The sequence below is a fragment of the Herpailurus yagouaroundi genome, unplaced genomic scaffold (genome assembly GCF_014898765.1).
Source record: "Herpailurus yagouaroundi ecotype Mexico unplaced genomic scaffold, PumYag 28, whole genome shotgun sequence".
In the NCBI taxonomy this organism is placed as follows: Eukaryota; Metazoa; Chordata; class Mammalia; order Carnivora; family Felidae; genus Herpailurus; species Herpailurus yagouaroundi.
Genome location: NW_024412376.1, coordinates 79,206,335 through 79,225,137, shown reverse-complemented (window position 1 = coordinate 79,225,137; position 18,803 = coordinate 79,206,335). Strand labels below are relative to the sequence as shown.

General features: G+C 40.0%; 1 protein-coding gene across 6 annotated transcripts in view; it reads left to right on the top strand.

The window, feature by feature from the left end:
• NPNT (nephronectin) overlaps positions 1–18,803 on the top strand; it is an 84,688-nt gene that overhangs the window by 45,173 nt on the left and 20,712 nt on the right. For all 6 annotated transcript variants that reach the window (XM_040476908.1, XM_040476903.1, XM_040476876.1 and 3 more), the window contains 4 exons: positions 1,049–1,168; positions 2,776–2,910; positions 3,204–3,326; positions 5,468–5,845. In XM_040476908.1, coding sequence (XP_040332842.1) covers positions 1,049–1,168; positions 2,776–2,910; positions 3,204–3,326; positions 5,468–5,845 — 756 coding nt within the window. The remainder of the gene's footprint in view (positions 1–1,048; positions 1,169–2,775; positions 2,911–3,203; positions 3,327–5,467; positions 5,846–18,803) is intronic.

Genomic DNA, 18,803 nt, shown 5'->3' with positions numbered 1-18,803 from the left:
CCAGGCGCCCTGTCTTTTAATTTTTAATTTTTTATTTTTTTCATATATGAAATTTATTATCAAATTGGTTTCCATACAACACCCAGTGCTCATCCCAAAAGATGCCCTCTTCAATACCCATCGCCCCCTTCAGGCAGGGGACGAGCTCGCGCTCAACCCTCAGTTTGTTCTCAGTTTTTAAGAGTCTCTTATGCTTTGGCTCTCTCCCACTCTAACCTCTTTGGTTTTTTTTTTCCCTTTTCCCTCCCCCATGGGTTTCTGTTAAGTTGCTCAGGATCCACATAAGAGTGAAAGTTTCTCTGTATGGCTTATTTCACTTAGCATCACACTCTCCAGTTCCATCCACGTTGCTACAAAGGGCCATATTTCCTTCTTTCTCATTGCCACGTAGTACTCCATTGTGTATATAAACCACAATTTCTTTATCCATTCATCAGTTGATGGACATTTAGGCTCTTTCCACAATTTGGCTATTGTTGAGAGTGCTGCTATAAACATTGGGGTACAAGTGCCCCTGTGCATCAGTACTCCTGTATCCCTTGGGTAAATCCCTAGCAGTGCTACTGCTGGGTCATAGGGTAGGTCTATTTTTAATTTTTTGAGGAACCGCCACACTGTTTTCCAGAGTGGCTGCACCAGTTTGCATTCCCACCAACAGTACAAGAGGGTTCCCGTTTCTCCATATCCTCGCCAGCATCTATAGTCTCCTGATTTGTTCATTTTGGCCACTCTGACTGGTGTGAGGTGATATCTGAGTGTGGTTTTGATTTGTATTTCCCTGATGAGGAGCGATGTTGAGCATCTTTTGTCTTTTAATTTTTGAAATGCATTAAAGGTCTTCCTCAGATGATAACAGAGCTGGTTCACTTCTTAATCTTCTTGATCCCTGGGGGAGTAAGGTCTTTCTGTCCCTCTGTTTTCGACTGTCTTTAGACTGTTGGATAATTGAGGCCTTTTTGTCTTCATTGTTGATTCAGTGTCAAGTTAAAAAAACAGTCACAGAATTTTTCCTCTGCTTCTCTGAGTCAGCCAGTCACGCTCTTTCCAGGTGCCCTGACGTGCTCCATGGCAAACTGTCAGTATGGCTGTGATGTTGTCAAAGGACAGATACGGTGCCAGTGCCCCTCTCCTGGCCTACAGCTGGCTCCTGATGGGAGGACCTGTATGGGTGAGTTGTAAAATCAAGCGTCTCTGTCAGCAGCCTCTCTAGGATAAAAGGACAAAGGGAAAGGTGATGGAGTAAGGAAACGAGGCAGTTACCTACATCAGGCAAGTAGCTATCCTTCAGAAGATAGCACGTGTCTCAGGAGAGGACCTCTCTCTATGAATGGAGAATGGACACCTTATTTCCCTAAAAATGAGGGACGGGGGGAAGCTTCGGGCAGAGGAAACCACATGTGCAAAGACTTTGAAGTTTAAGAGAGCACAATATTCAGGAAAGGCAAAGGAGCTCAGTGTTTCTAGAATGTTAAGAAGGAATGAGTGATAAAGCTGAATAGGTAGGCAGGGATAGGTTATATATGCTGTGCTAAAGAGTTAGATTTTTTTCTTGTAAATTAGGAAAACAGTATAGGATTGTGGTTAACCGTCTGGGCTTTGATTTCAAACCTAGCTCTGCTGTGTGCTTGATATGTAGCCTTAGGCAAGAGACTTCCTTTCTTCAAGCTTGAATCTCCTCATCTTTAAAATGGGAGTAATGCCATGTAGAACCATTATAAGGATTGAATGGGATTATATATGCGAAGAGCTGAGCAGAGTACCTAGCATGTAATACGCTCTCAATGAATAGAGGTATTGAGTGATTCCAGAGAGATTTATTTAGTACTTTCTATATTTCAGGTGCTGTGCCAAGTGTTAGGATATATAGTAGGGGACACGGCAGACAAGATTTTGGTCCTCACAAAGCTGATAATCTAATGGGAAGACAGAAAAGAAACAAATATCCAACAAAATTACAAACAATACTAAATGTTAATATGAGGTATTAAGAGAAAACCATAAAAGGTCTATTTTAGAAAATAATGGTAGAAATGGTGCAGGGCACTGCACTGGAAGAAGAGAGGCTGGCCTGTGTGAGGTTTAGAAAGAAAGAAGGCCAATGTGGCTTCAGTACAGAGTGAGCGTGAGGGGCAGTGGCTTGCGTTACAGCTGGTGAGGTACATAAGGACTACATAGTTATTGCAGGGTGATCACAGACATTGTGAGGAATGGATTTAACTTAAGAAGCAAGTGGAAACAGTTGAGGAGTCTTAAGCATGGTAATATCCCAATTTTATGTTTTAATAAAAGATTTTGACAGTTGAGAGGGAGTGCTCTGGAGGGGGTAAGATTGGCAGGGAAAACACTGGTTCCGAGGCTCTTGCAACAGTCTGACCGAGAAGATTGCAGCTTGGACTAGGGTAGAGGTAGTGGGTGAAGAGAAGACTAGATGAGTTCTGATCACTTTTCAGAGGTAGAATTAACTGGGCCTGATGATTTGAGGTTATGGGAAATAGGGTTGTCAAGGATGCTTCCTGTTTCCAGTTGGAGCAACTAGTGGATACAGGTGCAATCTCTGCTGAGCTATGGTGCGAGAGCAGGACAGCTTTGGTCAGGAGGATGCATGGAAATTTGGAGGTGTGGAATTTATGGTGCCTGTCAGGGCAACGAGCTGGATAACATTTATGATGAGCCACTCTGTTCCAGGCAGCTGTGTGTGGACATTTATTTTAAAATCGATCGCATCTGAACATGGCGATGCTGCTCCTCTGAGACGCAATTGATTTATGTTTCTAGATGTTGATGAATGTGCCACCGGGAGAGTGTCCTGCCCTAGATTTAGGCAGTGTGTCAACACTTTTGGGAGCTACATCTGCAAGTGTCATAAAGGCTTCGACCTCATGTACATTGCAGGCAAATACCAATGTCACGGTAATGAGCCCTGACCGTCATTTTGTTTTGTTTCTTCCTGTGGTGCGGGAAGCTTTTTTAACTGGGCTGGTGATTGGGATGTTAGACGCAGGGGAGGGTACCGGCCTTACATTAAGCAGAAGTCCAGTTCAACCACTGGTAGTCCTGGATGTACATGTGCTTTATTTCTCCCGTGTATCTGCTGATTTTACACGGACCTTTCAAAAAAAATTTTTTGGAGATTCTATATAGTTTTGCTGCCATCATATTCCTCTCCCGGATAAACTCCCTTGTTTTCCCACTTCCTGATGCAGATATAGATGAATGTTCCCTTGGTCAGTATCAGTGCAGCCGCTTCGCTCGATGTTACAACTTGCACGGGTCCTACAAGTGTAAATGTAAAGATGGATACCAGGGCGATGGACTGAGTTGTGTGTGTAAGTAGTGCTTATCTCCCACCTTTCAATTCTAGCAGGATATATGGAATTGCACAAAGGCAGTTATTGGGGAAGATGAGGAACTAGATTAATTATCAAGAAAGTATCATTTTTGTAGCTAATAATATAGTCTATTTTCTGCAATCAAATCACTTTACTCAGGTATTTTAAAAAATTAATGACTCAGTAAACATTCCTTTTTTTTTTAATGTTTATTTATTTTGAGAGAGGGAGAGAGAGAGAACAGGAGCAGAGGAGGGGTCAGAGAGAGGAGAGAGAGAATCCCAAGCAGGCTCTGCACTGTCAGTACAGAATCACAATGGGGTTCGATCCCATGAACCATGAGATCATGACCTGAGCTGAAATCAAGAGTCAGACACTTAACTGACTGAGCCACCCAGGCACCCCAATGCAGTAATACATTCTAATCTTAAAAGCATTCAATTCCTGGGCTAAAACTTCTCAATAGTCTCTGTTTGGCTGGCAAGAAATTATGGAGCTCTCTCTGAAAATCAGATATTGTTATAATCAGAAATAAAAGTTTGTCATTAACATTAGATTATGACAGGGAGAAAATATGAATATATTCTACGTCTTTTGTTCCTCTGTTTTATGTCTCCAAATTCTATTAAAAAATCATTCTGATATTTATTTACTCTAAATTTAGAACTGTTTTTGCTTTTTAAATTCTTACAAGCTCAATTCTTACAAGCTCTGCTTGGAGTATGGCTATGTTAGTTGATAAACATGAAAAAAATAACCTCCAAGAGCAAGTTTTACAAATCAAAGACCATAATCTTGTATATAGTTCATGTGACAATAGATAATTTTTAAATTTTTGGAGTAAAATATTTACTGAAAATCATGAGCCATAAAATCATGGGGATTAAGGAATTTTTGAAGGGTCATGTAGTCATACTCCCAGCCTGGAATGAGTGTATCATTCCAGGAAGATTAACTATTAATTCCTTTTGGTGAAGATAAGCACAAAAAAAAAAAGATTCCACAGATAATCACAGTGACCTCTGAATTTTTTTAAGTGATAGTATAAATTAGTAAGGGGGAAAGCAAACCAAGTTTAAAAATATACAGAACATTTAATGAAAACACTTTGCATGAAAACAGATGAACATATGGGAAGGGGTAGGAAGAGAAGAGAGAAAAACTAACCACAAGAGATTCTTAGTAATAGAGAATAAACTGAAGATTGACGGAGGGAAGTGGGTGGGGGAATAGGCTAGGTGGGTGATGGGTACCAAGGAGGGCACTTGTGATGAGCACTGGGTGTCGTATGTAAGTGTTAAATCACTTAAATCTACTCCTGAAACCAGTATTGCCCTGTATGTTAACTAAAATTTAAATGAAAATAAAAGAAGGAAGGAAGGAAAGAAGGAGGGAAAGGAGGAGGGAAAGAAGGAAGAAAATGTTTTGCATGAGTTGAATTTATATAGAGTATGGAAAAGTATTAGTCTTTAGACAGTTTGAAACACGATTTTATTATATGGGTGTGCCATAGGGACACTTAACATAGACTCTCAACATACATTTCTCATATTTTAAAAAATTTAGAATGTTTCTGCTTTTAAAAAAATCTCAGTGATGTCTATTTCCATTTCACAGAGGCTTGAAATTCTTTGTGTTTTAAATAATACATATCCCTTACAGAAATACCAATATAACTTCTGCATATATCTGCAGGATGGATATATGTGTGTATGAATACATATGTATATATCAAATACATATACACACAGTTGTTATTTGGAAAAGTATGACTTACAGTAAGGGAATATTCTACATGTGAAAAGTAAGCCTAGTTGACATTAGATATGCTAATGTGTTTTTCACAATTTGATTCCAAAACTGACCTTTTTTTTTTTAATGTTTATTTATTTTGAAAGAGAGAGAGCACACATGTGAGAGAAGTGGGGGGAGGGGCAGAGAGCGAGAATCCCAAGCAGGCTCTGCTCTGTCAGTTCAGAGCCCGACATGGGGCTTGAACTCACAAAGTGTGCGATCATGACTTGAGTTGAAATCAAGAGTCAGACATTTAAGCAACTGAGCCACCCAGGCGCCCCTGCACAACTAAGCTTTTAGAGAGAGATGGTCACACACTAATTTAAATTCTTTGACTCTTTCAGATATTCCAAAAGTCATGATTGAGCCATCAGGTCCAATTCATGTACCAAAGGGAAATGGTACTATTTCAAAGGGTGACGGAGGACACAGTAATTGGATTCCTGACGTTGGAAGTACTAGGTGGCCTCTGAAGACACCATATATTCCTCCTGCTACCAACAGGCCCACTTTTAAGCCAACAATAAGACCTACACCAGAGCCAACACCGCAGCCAACCCCACCGCCATCCACAGAATTCGGAACATCACCAATAACAACCCCGGAAAGACCAAGCACCAGACTAACAACTGTACTGCCAGTTGCCACTACATCTCCAAGATGGATTACAGTTGACAACAGGATACAGACAGATCCTCAGAAGCCCAGAGGAGATGTGTTCAGTAAGTCATATAAATGTTAGCACATTTTGGGTTTTTTTCCAGTTTTATTGAACTATAATTGACATACAGGGCTATATACGTTTAAGGAATACAGTGTAATGGCTTGACTTACATAGATCGTGAAATGATTACCACAGTAAGTTTAGTTAACATCCATCATCTCATATAGGTATATAAGAAAAAAATTTTTCTGTGATGAGAACTTTTAGGATTTATTTTCATAACAACTTTCATATAAATCCAATAGCAGTGTTAACTGTAGTCATAACATTGTACATTATATCCCTAGTACTTATTGATCTTATAACTGGAGGTTTGTACCTTTTGACCACTTTCCTCCAGTTCTCCCCCCCTACCCACCACACCTGGTAACCACAAATCTGATCATTTTTTGTAAGTTTTTTTTTTTTTTTAAGATTCTAAGTATAATATGTGAGGTCGTATGGTATTTGTCTTTCTCTGACTTACTTGATTTAGCATAATGCCTCAAGGTGCATCCATATTGTCTCACATGGCAAGATTTTCTCATTTTTTAAAGGCTGAATTGTGTATATATTCCATTGTGTATTTATACCACACCTTCTTTATCCATCCATCCATTGATAGACACTGAGGTTGTTTCCATGTTGTGGCTATTGCAAATAATGCTGCTGTGAACATCTCTTTGACATGGTGTTTTCATTTTCTTTGGATAAATACCCAGAAGTGGAATTGCTGGATCATATGGTAATTCTAGTTTTAATTTTTGAGGAAATTCCGTACTGTTTTCCATGGGGGCTGCACCAATTTACATTCCCACCAACAGTACCCCAAGGGCTCACTTTTCTCCACCTCTTTGCCAGCATTTGTTATCTCTTGTCTTTTTTGATGGTGGCCATTCTAATAGGCACAAGGTGGTATCTCATAGAGGTTTTAAGTTGCATTTCCCTGATAATTACGGACGTTGAGCCTCTTTTCATTTGGCATTGCCCATGTGTGTGTCCTTTTTGGAAAAATGTCTGTTCACAACCTATGCCCATTTTTATTTGGATCATTTGGGTTTTTTTCCTGTTGAGTTGTATGAGTTCCCTGTATATTTTAGATATTAACCCCTTACCAGATACATTGTTTGCAAGCATTTTTCTCCAGTCCGTAGTTTGTCTTCACTTTGTTGATGGTCTTTTTTTGCTGTGCAGAAGCTTTTCAATTTGATGTAGTCCCACTTGTTTTTTATTTTGTTGCTTGTGCTTTAGGTGTCATATCCAATAAAATCATTGCGAAGACCCATGTCAAGGAACTTTTTCCTATGTTTTCTTCTAAGAGTTTCATAGTTTCAGGCCTTAAATTCAAGTATTTAATCAATTTTGAGTTAATGTGTGTGTGTTGTATAAGATAAGGGTCCAGTTTCATTCTTTTGCATGTGAATATCCAATTTTCCCAGCACCATTTGTCGAAAAGACTCTTTTCTCCATTGAGTATTCTTGGTTCCCTTGTCAAATATTAGTTGACCACATATACTTCAGTTTATTCCTGCACTGTTGATTTTGTTCTGTTGGTCTGTGCATCTGTTTTTATGCCAACACCACACTGTTTTGATGACTGCAGCTTTATAGTATAGCTTGAAATCAGGCAGAGTGATGCCTTCTGCTTTGTTCTTCTTTCTCAGGATTGCTTTGGCTACTCAGGGGCTTTTGTATTAAGCACATTTTTAATCAGCCCTTTATAATGACATTTCAATCATAGGTCATGCCTTGAGTAAGAATGAAACTTATAAAAAGAATTAGCTGTACAAAATATAAGTCATGTGTCCTTATTGTTAAATGTTATAAAGAATTGTATAAAAGGCAATCAGCTGGGTAAATAACAATGTGTGTAGCAATGAAGGGAATATCATGAAGTCATGTAGTGGGTCATAGCTCCTATCCAGTGTGAGAATTCTCCTAACATGTTCAGATCTCCTCAAAAACTCTGAGATGGGAAGCTTACTATATCAGTGCCATTTAACTTTTAATCTAATCGTTCATTTAATCAGTGAACATTTTTGAGTGTGTTTTAGAGTACCAGGCCCTGTATTAGGCATTGGATTTACAAAGATAAAACAGAAAATGTATAATCTTGTTGGGAAAAGATCGTCACCCTGAGGATAACTGGGGTAGTGTGTCGGTGAGAGAGATTTGTGTAGCACTTTATGGAAATAGAAGGGGCACCTAATCAAATATTTATTGAGGGCATATTTGGGGTGAGGAGGGCCTCCTGAGTGAAAAGGGGCAAAGAGTGTGAGAAAAGGGAGGCACTGCAGTTCATGTAGACAGCACACCAAAGGCAAAGGAGTAGGAAGCAGCCTAGCATAGGCAATAAAGTGCCAGTAAACCAGAGGGTTGGGTCAAGGATTGAGGAGAATCCCCTTCTGCTACCCCTTCTGTTCGCTGTGACCAGTGGTTGGATCTGGAATCGTTCTCCCAGATTTTCAGGGGTAAGTGGGTAAAGGATGGTGTCCCCCATGAAGATAGAGGCTACAGGTAAAGCCACAAGTTCTGAAGAAGGAAGAGGTTGCCTTATGACCAGACCAAAATGTGCAATTTTACCACTTGGAAATATTCACCCTGTATTTATCCATTTGTCACGTTTCACTGTGCTTATTCTTAGCCACCTTTGTGTTCACTCCTCCTGTCTCCTCTTCTCCTCTCCCGGTACTAGTTTCTTCTTTTCCTTTTCCCATTCCTCCGTGATGGAACCAGACCTTGCTCCCTTATAGTGAATACTTTTGCAGTTGTTTACCAGGTGAAAAGAATACTGACATTTATGATCTTTTTTTTTTTTTTAATTTTTTTTTTCAATGTTTTTATTTATTTTTGGGACAGAGACAGACAGAGCATGAACGGGGGAGGGGCAGAGAGAGGGAGACACAGAATTGGAAACAGGCTCCAGGCTCTGAGCCATCAGCCCAGAGCCCGACGCGGGGCTCGAACTCACGGACCGCGAGATCGTGACCTGGCTGAAGTCGGACGCCCAACCGACTGCGCCACCCATGATCTTTTTAAAAGAGAAGATGTTTCTCTTTGCTTGTGTGTGACTCTCAAATTTTCCTTCTAGGTCATTGTCCATTTAAAGAGAGATTGAGATTCTCTAATTCTGATGTAGTTGTAATTGTGTGTGTTTTGGGCAATAAATATAATTTTTAGAGGAATCAGATGGTAGATCTAATATGCACATATCTTTTACTTGAAAGTAATATATTTGTAATTTTTCTACTCTTTCCCTTTCTCTTGCCCTCCTTTCCTCTTTGTCTCTGCAGTGTCTCTCTCTATTTTACTCCTCTACATTGTTTTGTTTTCATCTCTTTGAGATCATACAGTGGGATCTTTATTCGTGGGTGCTTAAAGTACATACAGTACTTCTGTTATTCTTTTGCCTTAACGTAGGGTCGTAAAAACTTGGCTACGTAATATAAAAAGACACCGTAATAACATAGGTATCAACATCTTTCTGAGCCTTTAATTTTTTCTCTTTTTAAAAAGTATGTCTTTCTTTCCATTATTCCTCTCTGTATCAACACACATGTGAATTAAAAATAAGCAATCCAATCGAGTTCACCGATCGAATTTAGCAGGATACAATTGGGGAGACATGGGTTCTGATGATGTTTGAGAGCACTCGTTCTAAGAGAGTGTGGTCTTAAAGACATGCCCTGGAAAAGAATTACTTTGATCGGATGCCAAGGTGGTTGCATTCCACAGATAGCATTGCTGCCTCTAGACACTATTGCCCCAAATTAGATTTCACCCTCATTTCATCTTCAGCTATAGCTGCTGGTTACCGTTAGCACGTAGGAGGGTATTTTGGACACTTCTTAATTTGCTCTCTTGTGATTATAGCATATTTTCTGAAAAAGGGGAGGATTCTAAGTTTTTAACTCAGGGCAAACAACTAGTGTTTATTCACTGTCAAAACAGAAAGGAACCTTAGCACTGTTTAGTTCAACACCATCTCTTCGTTGAATATTTTCTTTACATCTGGCAAATAATTTCTTGAAACCGTCCTTCTTCTCTCCACGGATCTGAGAATAGAACTTGGCTCTTCTCATTTCATAAATTGTCAGGTGATACTATTTACAACTGCTGTTAGGCAATCTCCAAACAGCCCTATACTTCAATTGTATTTTTCTTTACATTGAAAGATATATATTTGTTTAATGGAAAAGGTTGTTCAACAGAGCTTTTCTTTATTCTGTGTGTGTGTGTGTGTCTTTTCTCCCCCTGAGAAAAGACTAAAGATATTTTAAAAGGAAATCAAGGAAAAAAAATTATAATGCAAATACATCTGTAGCCCAACTTTTCCCCCAGCTCTAGATTTGTATATCCACCTGCCTAACCTTTCCAGTTGGACAGAAATACATGTGTCAAATTCCGCACAGCTACTTGTTTCTGATCGTCAGCCCAAATACATTCCACCCATGGTCTTTCTCACTCGGGAGATGTCACCTCCATCCTACTAGTTGCTAAGACCGAAGAACTTAGAATCATCTTAAATTACTCTTTGTATACCCACATTCAATCTGTATGGTAATGCTGTTAGCCTTACCTTCAAATACTATCTAAAGTGGGACCACCTCTCACCATCTCCAGCACAGCTACCCTGACCCAAGCCATTCTTCCCCTGGAGTACAGGTCTGAATTCCTTCATCTAGATGATTTGTGGAATACAGATTTTTTTACATTTTAGAGAAGTAATAAGGTAAATATGTATACCAAGGCAGGTTAATGTTTCTACAGTGAAACATAGGAATATTTACACTAATTTGGCTGCCAAAGACAGTTTGCTTAAGTGTAGGTTACTTTTGCCACCTGATGAGTTACAGAAACAGTCTGTGGATTTCAGCTTTATGGGTGAGAAAGCATGGACCTACACCACCGGAGCCTTCCAACAGGTCTCCTTGCTTCTACCCTGGTCCCTCCATGGTCTCTTCTCAACCCAGCACCTAGAGGGATCTTTTATCTTTGTTTTTTTAATGTTTATTTATTTTTGAGAGAGAGAGAAAGCGAAAGAGAAAATGAGTAGGGAAAGGGCAGAGAGAGTAGGGGACAGAGGATCCAAAGCAGGCTCTGTGCTGACAGCAGAGAGCCCTATCCAGGGCTCAGACTTAACAAACCACACGATCATGACCTGAACCACTTAGCTGAATGAGCCACCCTTGGTACCTTGCTAGAGGGATCTTTTAAAATATAAATGACGCGGCACCTGGATGGCTCAGTCTGTTAAGCAGTTAAGCATCCGACTTTGGCTCAGGTCATGATCTCACAGTCTGTGAGTTCAAGCCCTGCATTGGGATCTGTGCTCGCAGCTCAGAGCCTGGAGCCTGCTTTGGATTCTGTGTTTTCCTCTCTCTCTGTCCCTACCCCACTCATGTTCTGTCTCTCTCTCTCTCTGTCTCTCAAAAATAAATAAACATTTAAAAAATTTAAATATAAATGAGATGTCATTCAAAGCTCTGCATCAGCAAGCAATTGGTTCCATAAGACCGTAAGCCCTCCCAGTGTGTCACAGAGTCCTAAAGGCTCTCATCTCCTCAACTGTGCCCTCATTGACTCCACTTGTGCCTCCTCACTGATCCTCAGACTGGAGAACTTTTGCTGCAACCAATCCCTCTCCCTAGAACACTCTTCCCCTAGCCCTCAGCTCGGCTTACTTTCTCACCTCTTCACGCAGGTATCAGCTTATCAGTGAAGCCACCCTGACCCCTGTATTCAATTGTGACCTCTACCAGCCACCACCAGCACAGCTTTCTACTGTTTTTCTCTTTTTAGTAGCATTTATCACCTTCTACTATACCGTATTATTTACTTATTTATCATGTCCATTGTATCTCCCTACTAGAATACAAACTTTTTGAGGACAGGGATCTTTGTTTTGTTCATTGGTGTATCTCAAGAACCTAGAATGATGCCTGGCACATAATTGACACTTGAACACCATTTGTGGAACAAAGGAATGAATTGATCACTGAAAGCATTTTAACATAAAATAATCATTGTGCGTTATCCATACAAAAGCTAGTTTAGTGTAACAACACGTTTAATCTGTATTTATGAATTAAAACATTGTTTCTTTCCTTTTTCTCTCGCTTTTTTTTTTTACCGTGGTGCTTCCACCATTTTTCCCTCTCTTTCTTCCCTTCATCCTTTCATTTTAGAGATTGGTATTCTATTCAGTGGAATATTAAACCTGAAAATTGAATGTTAATGAGAAGAAAGATGATGTCAGTTTAGAGATAATGACTCAAAGCCTTTATTTCCTAGCTTCTGAGACTTGCTCAAATAATTTTTGCTTTATACCTTTATTATTTGAAAGTTGGCCTGTAAGAGGGCACACACATTTTTTAAAAACAACATTTCTTGTAGATATAAACAAAATACCGTTGAAGCTGGAATTTTTGTCCCATTACTACTCCTAGAAAGAAAGAGGTTCAAAACAGAAAAAGAAAAATTTTAACTTCAAATAAGCAATCGGGATGGAAGAATTATAATATAGCCATTTCACATTTTAATTTGGGGCCTAAAATCTTTCAGCTAGGTGAATATCAGTTAATTACCCAAGAGTGATATCCTTAGGAGGCTTAAAACAAATCATCCCCCTTACATTCAAAATCTCTAATGGTAACTAAAGTCTCTCACAGTAACCCGCCTTACTGTTGGGATATTCTCTCTTTAATATAAATTCTTGAAATTACAGTTCACACCACTTCAGTATTGTCAGGTAATTATGGCTGATGGACACAGCTGGTCAATGTCTCCAGACCCCATACTCCATGTATTAAAAGAACACGCTCAGGAAATTACTCAGCTGTTTCTTTTTTGGGCTCAGTAATTTCTGTTTCATAAACCTTTTCTTAGAAATAATTGTTTTTCAACCCACTTTTAGTCTTTTTGGGTTGCCCTTTGAACCTTCTTTCTCAAATCTGTCTCAAACTATGGGGTCCAAAGATAGTCAGATATGACCCAATATTGATTGCAAGGAGAGTTTCTTTAACCACATTTTTCTAATCTAAATCATTTCCCTCTGTTGCCAAGTATGTTGTCGTGCAGATTATGGGCAGCTGTTTTATCCCCCAAAAATAATCACACAATGCCTGGTACATAGTAGGCACTCAAAAATATTTGAGTGGAATGAAATAAAATTTTATGCTGTAGTCAACTTTTTTCAATCTGTGTTATTCTTCAAATGCTTGAACTAGCTAAATTTAACTTGTTGGTTCTGATAGTTTGTCTCCAGATGATCAAAGTTGATTTCAGATTATGGTCTCTCTGTTACCCTGATACACCTTACTATAGTCATTGAAAACAAACATTGTCTAGAAAACTCTAATATACCTCTTTTTGAGTATGATGTAGGGAAATAGTGAAAAGGCATTGATTGAAAGGAAATAGGAAAACAAGATTGAAACGTGAAATTGAGGAGTTTTTAACTGCTGCTAAGGAGAATATACATTGAGGGGCGCCTGGGTGGCGCAGTCGGTTAAGCGTCCGACTTCAGCCAGGTCACGATCTCACGGTCTGTGAGTTCGAGCCCCGCGTCAGGCTCTGGGCTGACGGCTCAGAGCCTGGAGGCTGTTTCCGATTCTGTGTCTCCCTCTCTCTCTGCCCCTCCCCCATTCATGCTCTGTCTCTCTCTGTCCCAAAAATAAATAAACGTTGAAAAAAAATTAAAAAAAAAAAAAAAGGAGAATATACATTGAATCAGAAGATCTGATTTCGATTCTTACCTCTATTATTTACGAGTTAGACACCTTTGGACAAATTACATTATCTCTCATCTGCGTAGTTTCTGAGACCAATGGGTTTATCTTTGACTCTGGAAGAGCCTGGTGGAGGTTGGGGGGAGGGTTGGGGAGACAGATGCTGGGCAGACTGAGAGCAAGAAAAGCAGATTTAATTGGTGGGACACCTGTTTGGACCCAGAGATATGCTGCAGGAAATTGCTAGAAAGTTGGAGACCTAGCACCAAAGACAAAAATCTGGTATCAGAGCAGGTAGGAGCTATCCAAAGCAAAAAATAAATAAATAAAATTAATAAAAACTCTATGTAGAACCTGAAGTAAAGGAACTTAGGGGGAAATGCATTCTAGTCTAGTAATACAATGAATTGTTATGCAACAGTGTTTTTTTTTTTTTTTGAGAAATATTTAATGCCTTGGGAAAATGCTGATGTTATAAAAAGCTTAAGTGAAAAGAATATACAGAAGTGTACATATCATTTGACCCCAATTAGGTATAAAATACATGTCTGCATATGTCTGGATGAATATAAAAGTTTGGAAGAAAAACAAATTAGTAATTGTGAATCTATCCAGTTTATGATATTTGGGGTAACTTGTCTTTTAAAAAATATTTTAAAAAGTATACATATATACATATGTATACATACATATGTATACATGTGTATACATACATATGTATACATACATGTATATATATACACACACACACACGCATACACACACACATATGAGTATATGAATGAGTGTGTGCACACTCCTGCCTGGGAGGATGAGAGGAAGAAGGAGAGAGAGAATTTTAAGCAGGCTCAAGCCCATCAGGAGCCTGGGGTGGGGGTTGGGGGCCTCTATCTCCTGAGTGGTAAGATCATGACCTGAGCCAAAATCAAGAGTGGGACTCTTAACCAGCTGAGCCACCCAGGCACACTTTTCCGTGTCTTTTTGTTGTCCTTAGTGATGTTTCATCGTCCCATTCCCACTGCTGTTGGTCGCTGTAATGTATTCCCAGAGTGATTCCTTCAGAGAGGTGTCAGTGGTCATAGAATCCACTCTCCCCAGCAAGAGAGTGAGTTGTGTGTTTTGGAAAAATACCCCATGGGATTCTCATTTTCAATCATATAATTTTATTTAGAACATCCTGGTTTTTAAAGATGCATTAAACGTTTTATTCTATTTTTAACCTTTCAGAATTGTCTTTAGAATTGAGTGTGTCAGATATGTCCAGTTTTAGCTAGAAAGCTTGGATTACCACAAGGAATATGATACCAGTTGGATCAGGAAGCAAATTTTTTTTTTCAGAAGCTCCTTGGAACCGGAGTAACCTAGGGTGCTTATTTAAGATGTAGATTCCTAATCCTCACCACACATTTGCTAAATCAGACTTTCTAAGGAAGTACTTCTCTGTCCTCAATGTGTATATAAGTCACATGGAACTTGGTTAAAGTGAAAACTTGGGTTTATTGGGTCTAGGGGAGGACCTGAGATTGTGCATTTTTAACAAGTTTGCAGGTAATGCTGTTGATCTGCTGACCACACTGAGTAACAGGGCTCTCTAAGCCTTAATGGTAGCTCCAGCCAGTGGAACAGAATTAGCCAGATGTGGAATGTTTCAAATATAGCAATTGTGCCTAAAATGTAGCATGTAGCATCTGGGCCACATAAAGAAGGAAAATGTCGCAGAATAAAGATTACAGAATAGAATGTAATGTGTATCAGTTGCTCTTATGAGTGGCCTTATCAGAGAACCAGACTCATTGTTTCTATGTTATCCTAGACCATGAGAATGTGTTGAAATTCCAAGTACCATGCAGTAAGAAGAAAATTGTTTCCATTTTCTTCATTGCTGCTTTGCTGCCTGCTGTGTACCATTTCCTTCTCTTCCTTCTGTGGGTTTTTACAGAGTCTGTGGCTGGTGCCATCACGTTGTTCTTAGTTATGAAAATAGGATCTCTCTTCTGATTCTATGTGGTAATGAGTAAAAAGATTGTTTCTGCTGAGGGGCGAAAAGGTCTTCAAACTAGTTTGCTGTCTGGTAAACAGCAAGGCCCACAGAGACCCTGAGAAGATGCCTGACATCTCCCTGAGGATTAAATTCCTGCTAGTGTTTTGAAGGAATGAGTTGTCACTGCTTACTGGTCAGGATTTGGGGCTGTGAATTCTGAAAGTTTTCAAGATTTTTGATTTATATTTTAATTTGATTTTATGGTGGCTGGTAAAGAAGAAATAGTTCTCTCTGGAAGGGACAAAATGAATTCTTGGTGAACGTGACCAAAGTCAGAAATCAAAAAATGCTAAGTTGTATATACAGTTGCCTGTAGTGTTGTAATGAAAAGTATTGTGTTCAGCCACTCTGTGATTTGGGGCATATCACTAAATCTTCCCATGCCTTTGTTTCCTTACCTATAAATGGGGACAATAATAGTATCTACCTCATTGAGCTGTTGAGAAAATTAGATGACAGGGTGCATGTAAAACTCATACCATAGTGCTTGGCATATGATAAAAACTCAATACATAGTTGCTCTTACTACTTCTGTTGATGTTGTTGAATTCAGTTATATGATAATAATACCACATACTTAATTCATAAAAATACAGCCCTATTTTCTGTTCCAGTTCTGAGTCTGTATTTTTCTGAAGCCTTTTATTATGGTTCGTTATAATTTTAATACTATTTTTGGCTAACTGGATCATTTTGAACCAAATTGGCTTGCAAGTGAGAGCCATTAGGTGAGTAGAGAAAATACAAATGGAAAGCTGCTACTTGGCATATCCTTTACTTTTTACCAAGTAATTGGAATATCCTGTTTCATTTAGGTGTTGATAGTGACCAGGTGAACAGTTGTGATGTCAAAAGAGAGACAGGATCCCCTCGACTTCCTAGCTGTGCATATAGTGACAACAGCCTTTTGAGAGATGAGTCTGTCTGGGTGGGAAACAGGTGTCGTGTCTGATACATACCAAAAATAAAAGCTTTTTTTTTTTTTCCTCTAAAGTGATTTCTTTGGCCTGAGGGCATCGACACTTGTCCCGCAGAGCAGGTGGGATTCTGCACCTCCCTGGGTGTTCGTGCTGTGCTCAGTGCCAGCAGCCCTATCGGGTAGTCTGCTCACCCACCGGGTAACCTGATCAACCACCAGGTGGTCTTCTCACTCATTGGGTGGCCTGCTCACCCACCACTGGGTCTGTTCACTGCCTGCTCTGGAGTGTTCCTGACAGGGCTACGCTTTATGGCGTCCTTGGCTCAGAAGAGGGAAAGAGAACAGAACCTGTCATGCTTTCTCTTGCTCGGGAAAAGTTGTGTTATCATCCTTGTGGTCATACTTAGAAAAGAACAATCTTTTAAATACTCTGTTCTCCCTGGATTGCACCAGGCAGTGCTTTGACGTGTTCTGAAACTGCTGGAGAAATAGGTGAGGCATGTAAATTGGGCTCCTTGCTGAATGCTGTCGCTGTGTCCATGTTCCACTTTCATGAGAGATTTAATTTTTCCCAATTCTGCTCTTTACTGTCATCCCAAAGGGCTGTCTTTTGAACATTTTAGATTCTTCCTATGGATGAAAGCTTTGGCAGACAAGGGCTTATTTCTGTGAATCCCAGAAACTCTTTTCTTTTTGCTAGTGATCAGTTATATGGCTAAGAATTTTCTCTAAAGTGGTTAAGGAAATTTCAGAAACTCCTCTCCAGTCCTTTTATTTGCTTCTTTCTGGTTATTTAAAGCTATAATGTGTATGTTCTTCATCTGGAGAGGGAAAGAAAGGGGGCGGGCAGGGGGGAGAGAGGCAGGAGACTGCCTCATAAAACCCCCGTCACTCATCTCCACTCTGTAGTCTCTCAAAATCCCCTAGGTTTTGCCTCCAGAACGAGACTTCAGAGCATTAGGAGAGTGGGGCTCCTGGGGGGCTCAATAGTTTAAGCATCCGACTTCAGCTCAGGCCATGATCTCACGGTTCCTGAGTTCGAGCCGCCGTGTCAAGCTCTGTGCTGACAGCTCAGAGCCTGGAGCCTGTTTCGGATTCTGTGTGTCGTCTCTCTCTGCCCCTGTCCTAGTCACACTCTGTTTCTCACTATCTTAAAATAAGTAAACCTTAAAAACGAAAAAGAATATTAGGAAAGTTACAGATGTACCATTGTCTTCCAATGAACCAAACCCGTCACCACAGAAAGAATTTAAGACCGTGTTATCTTCAATCTTTTTGTCCCACAACAAATGCCAAAACTGGCCTGGGTAATGTCATGGTAGCCACCATTGTACAGAAATGGAATTTGCAAACCTACCTTTAATAAATAGTGCTTACATTTTGCTATAGTTCACTCTTTGGAAGAAGTCTGGCAGTGGGAGGTGTGTATGATAATATTTACATTTACTTCACTGTGTTTACTTTTCTTTTTTTTGGGGGGGGGTAACAGTATACTTGACTATTTGGGAAACCTCATTTATGAGTGCAAGTTATACATTAATGTCATATTCCTTGGGAAAATATATTTAATAGAAAGTGCTGGGCCAAAGTATCTTTTAAGAGATTTCCTGCTTATTTGTGTGGCCGATTCTTCTCACGGGCTCCTGTGCTCTCCAGCCATTGTGAAAGAGTACTAGGTCGCCGGGCACAACCCAGCCATGTATTTATCCAGCTGTCTGTGTGCTTCACTACCTGCATACCCCCTTTGTTTCAGTTCATGCCGACGACTGTAAGAAGCACCAAGCAAGGGGCACCTGGGTGGCGCAGTCGGTTAAGCGTCCGACTTCAGCCAGGTCACGATCTCGCGGTCCGTGAGTTCGAGCCCCGCATCGGGCTCTGGGCGGATGGCTCAGAGCCTGGAGCCTGTTTCCGATTCTGTGTCTCCCTCTCTCTCTCTCTGCCCCTCCCCTGTTCATGCTCTGTCTCTCTCTGTCCCAAAAATAAATAAACGTTGAAAAAAAAAAATTAAAAAAAAAAAAAAAAAAAGAAGCACCAAGCAAGTGATATTTTTTGGTGAATAAAACATTGGTCAATGGAAGGGAAAAATTTAGGAAATGAGTCTTTTACAGAATATATGAACATTCTTGGGGTGCCTGGGTGGCCCAGTTGGTTAAGTGGCCAACTTTGGCTCAGTTCATGATCTCATGGTTCGTGGGTTTGAGCCCTATGTGGGGCTCTCTGCTGACAACTCAGAGCCTGGAGCCTCCTTCAGATTCTGTGTTTCCCTCTCTGCCCCTCTCCCCCCCCC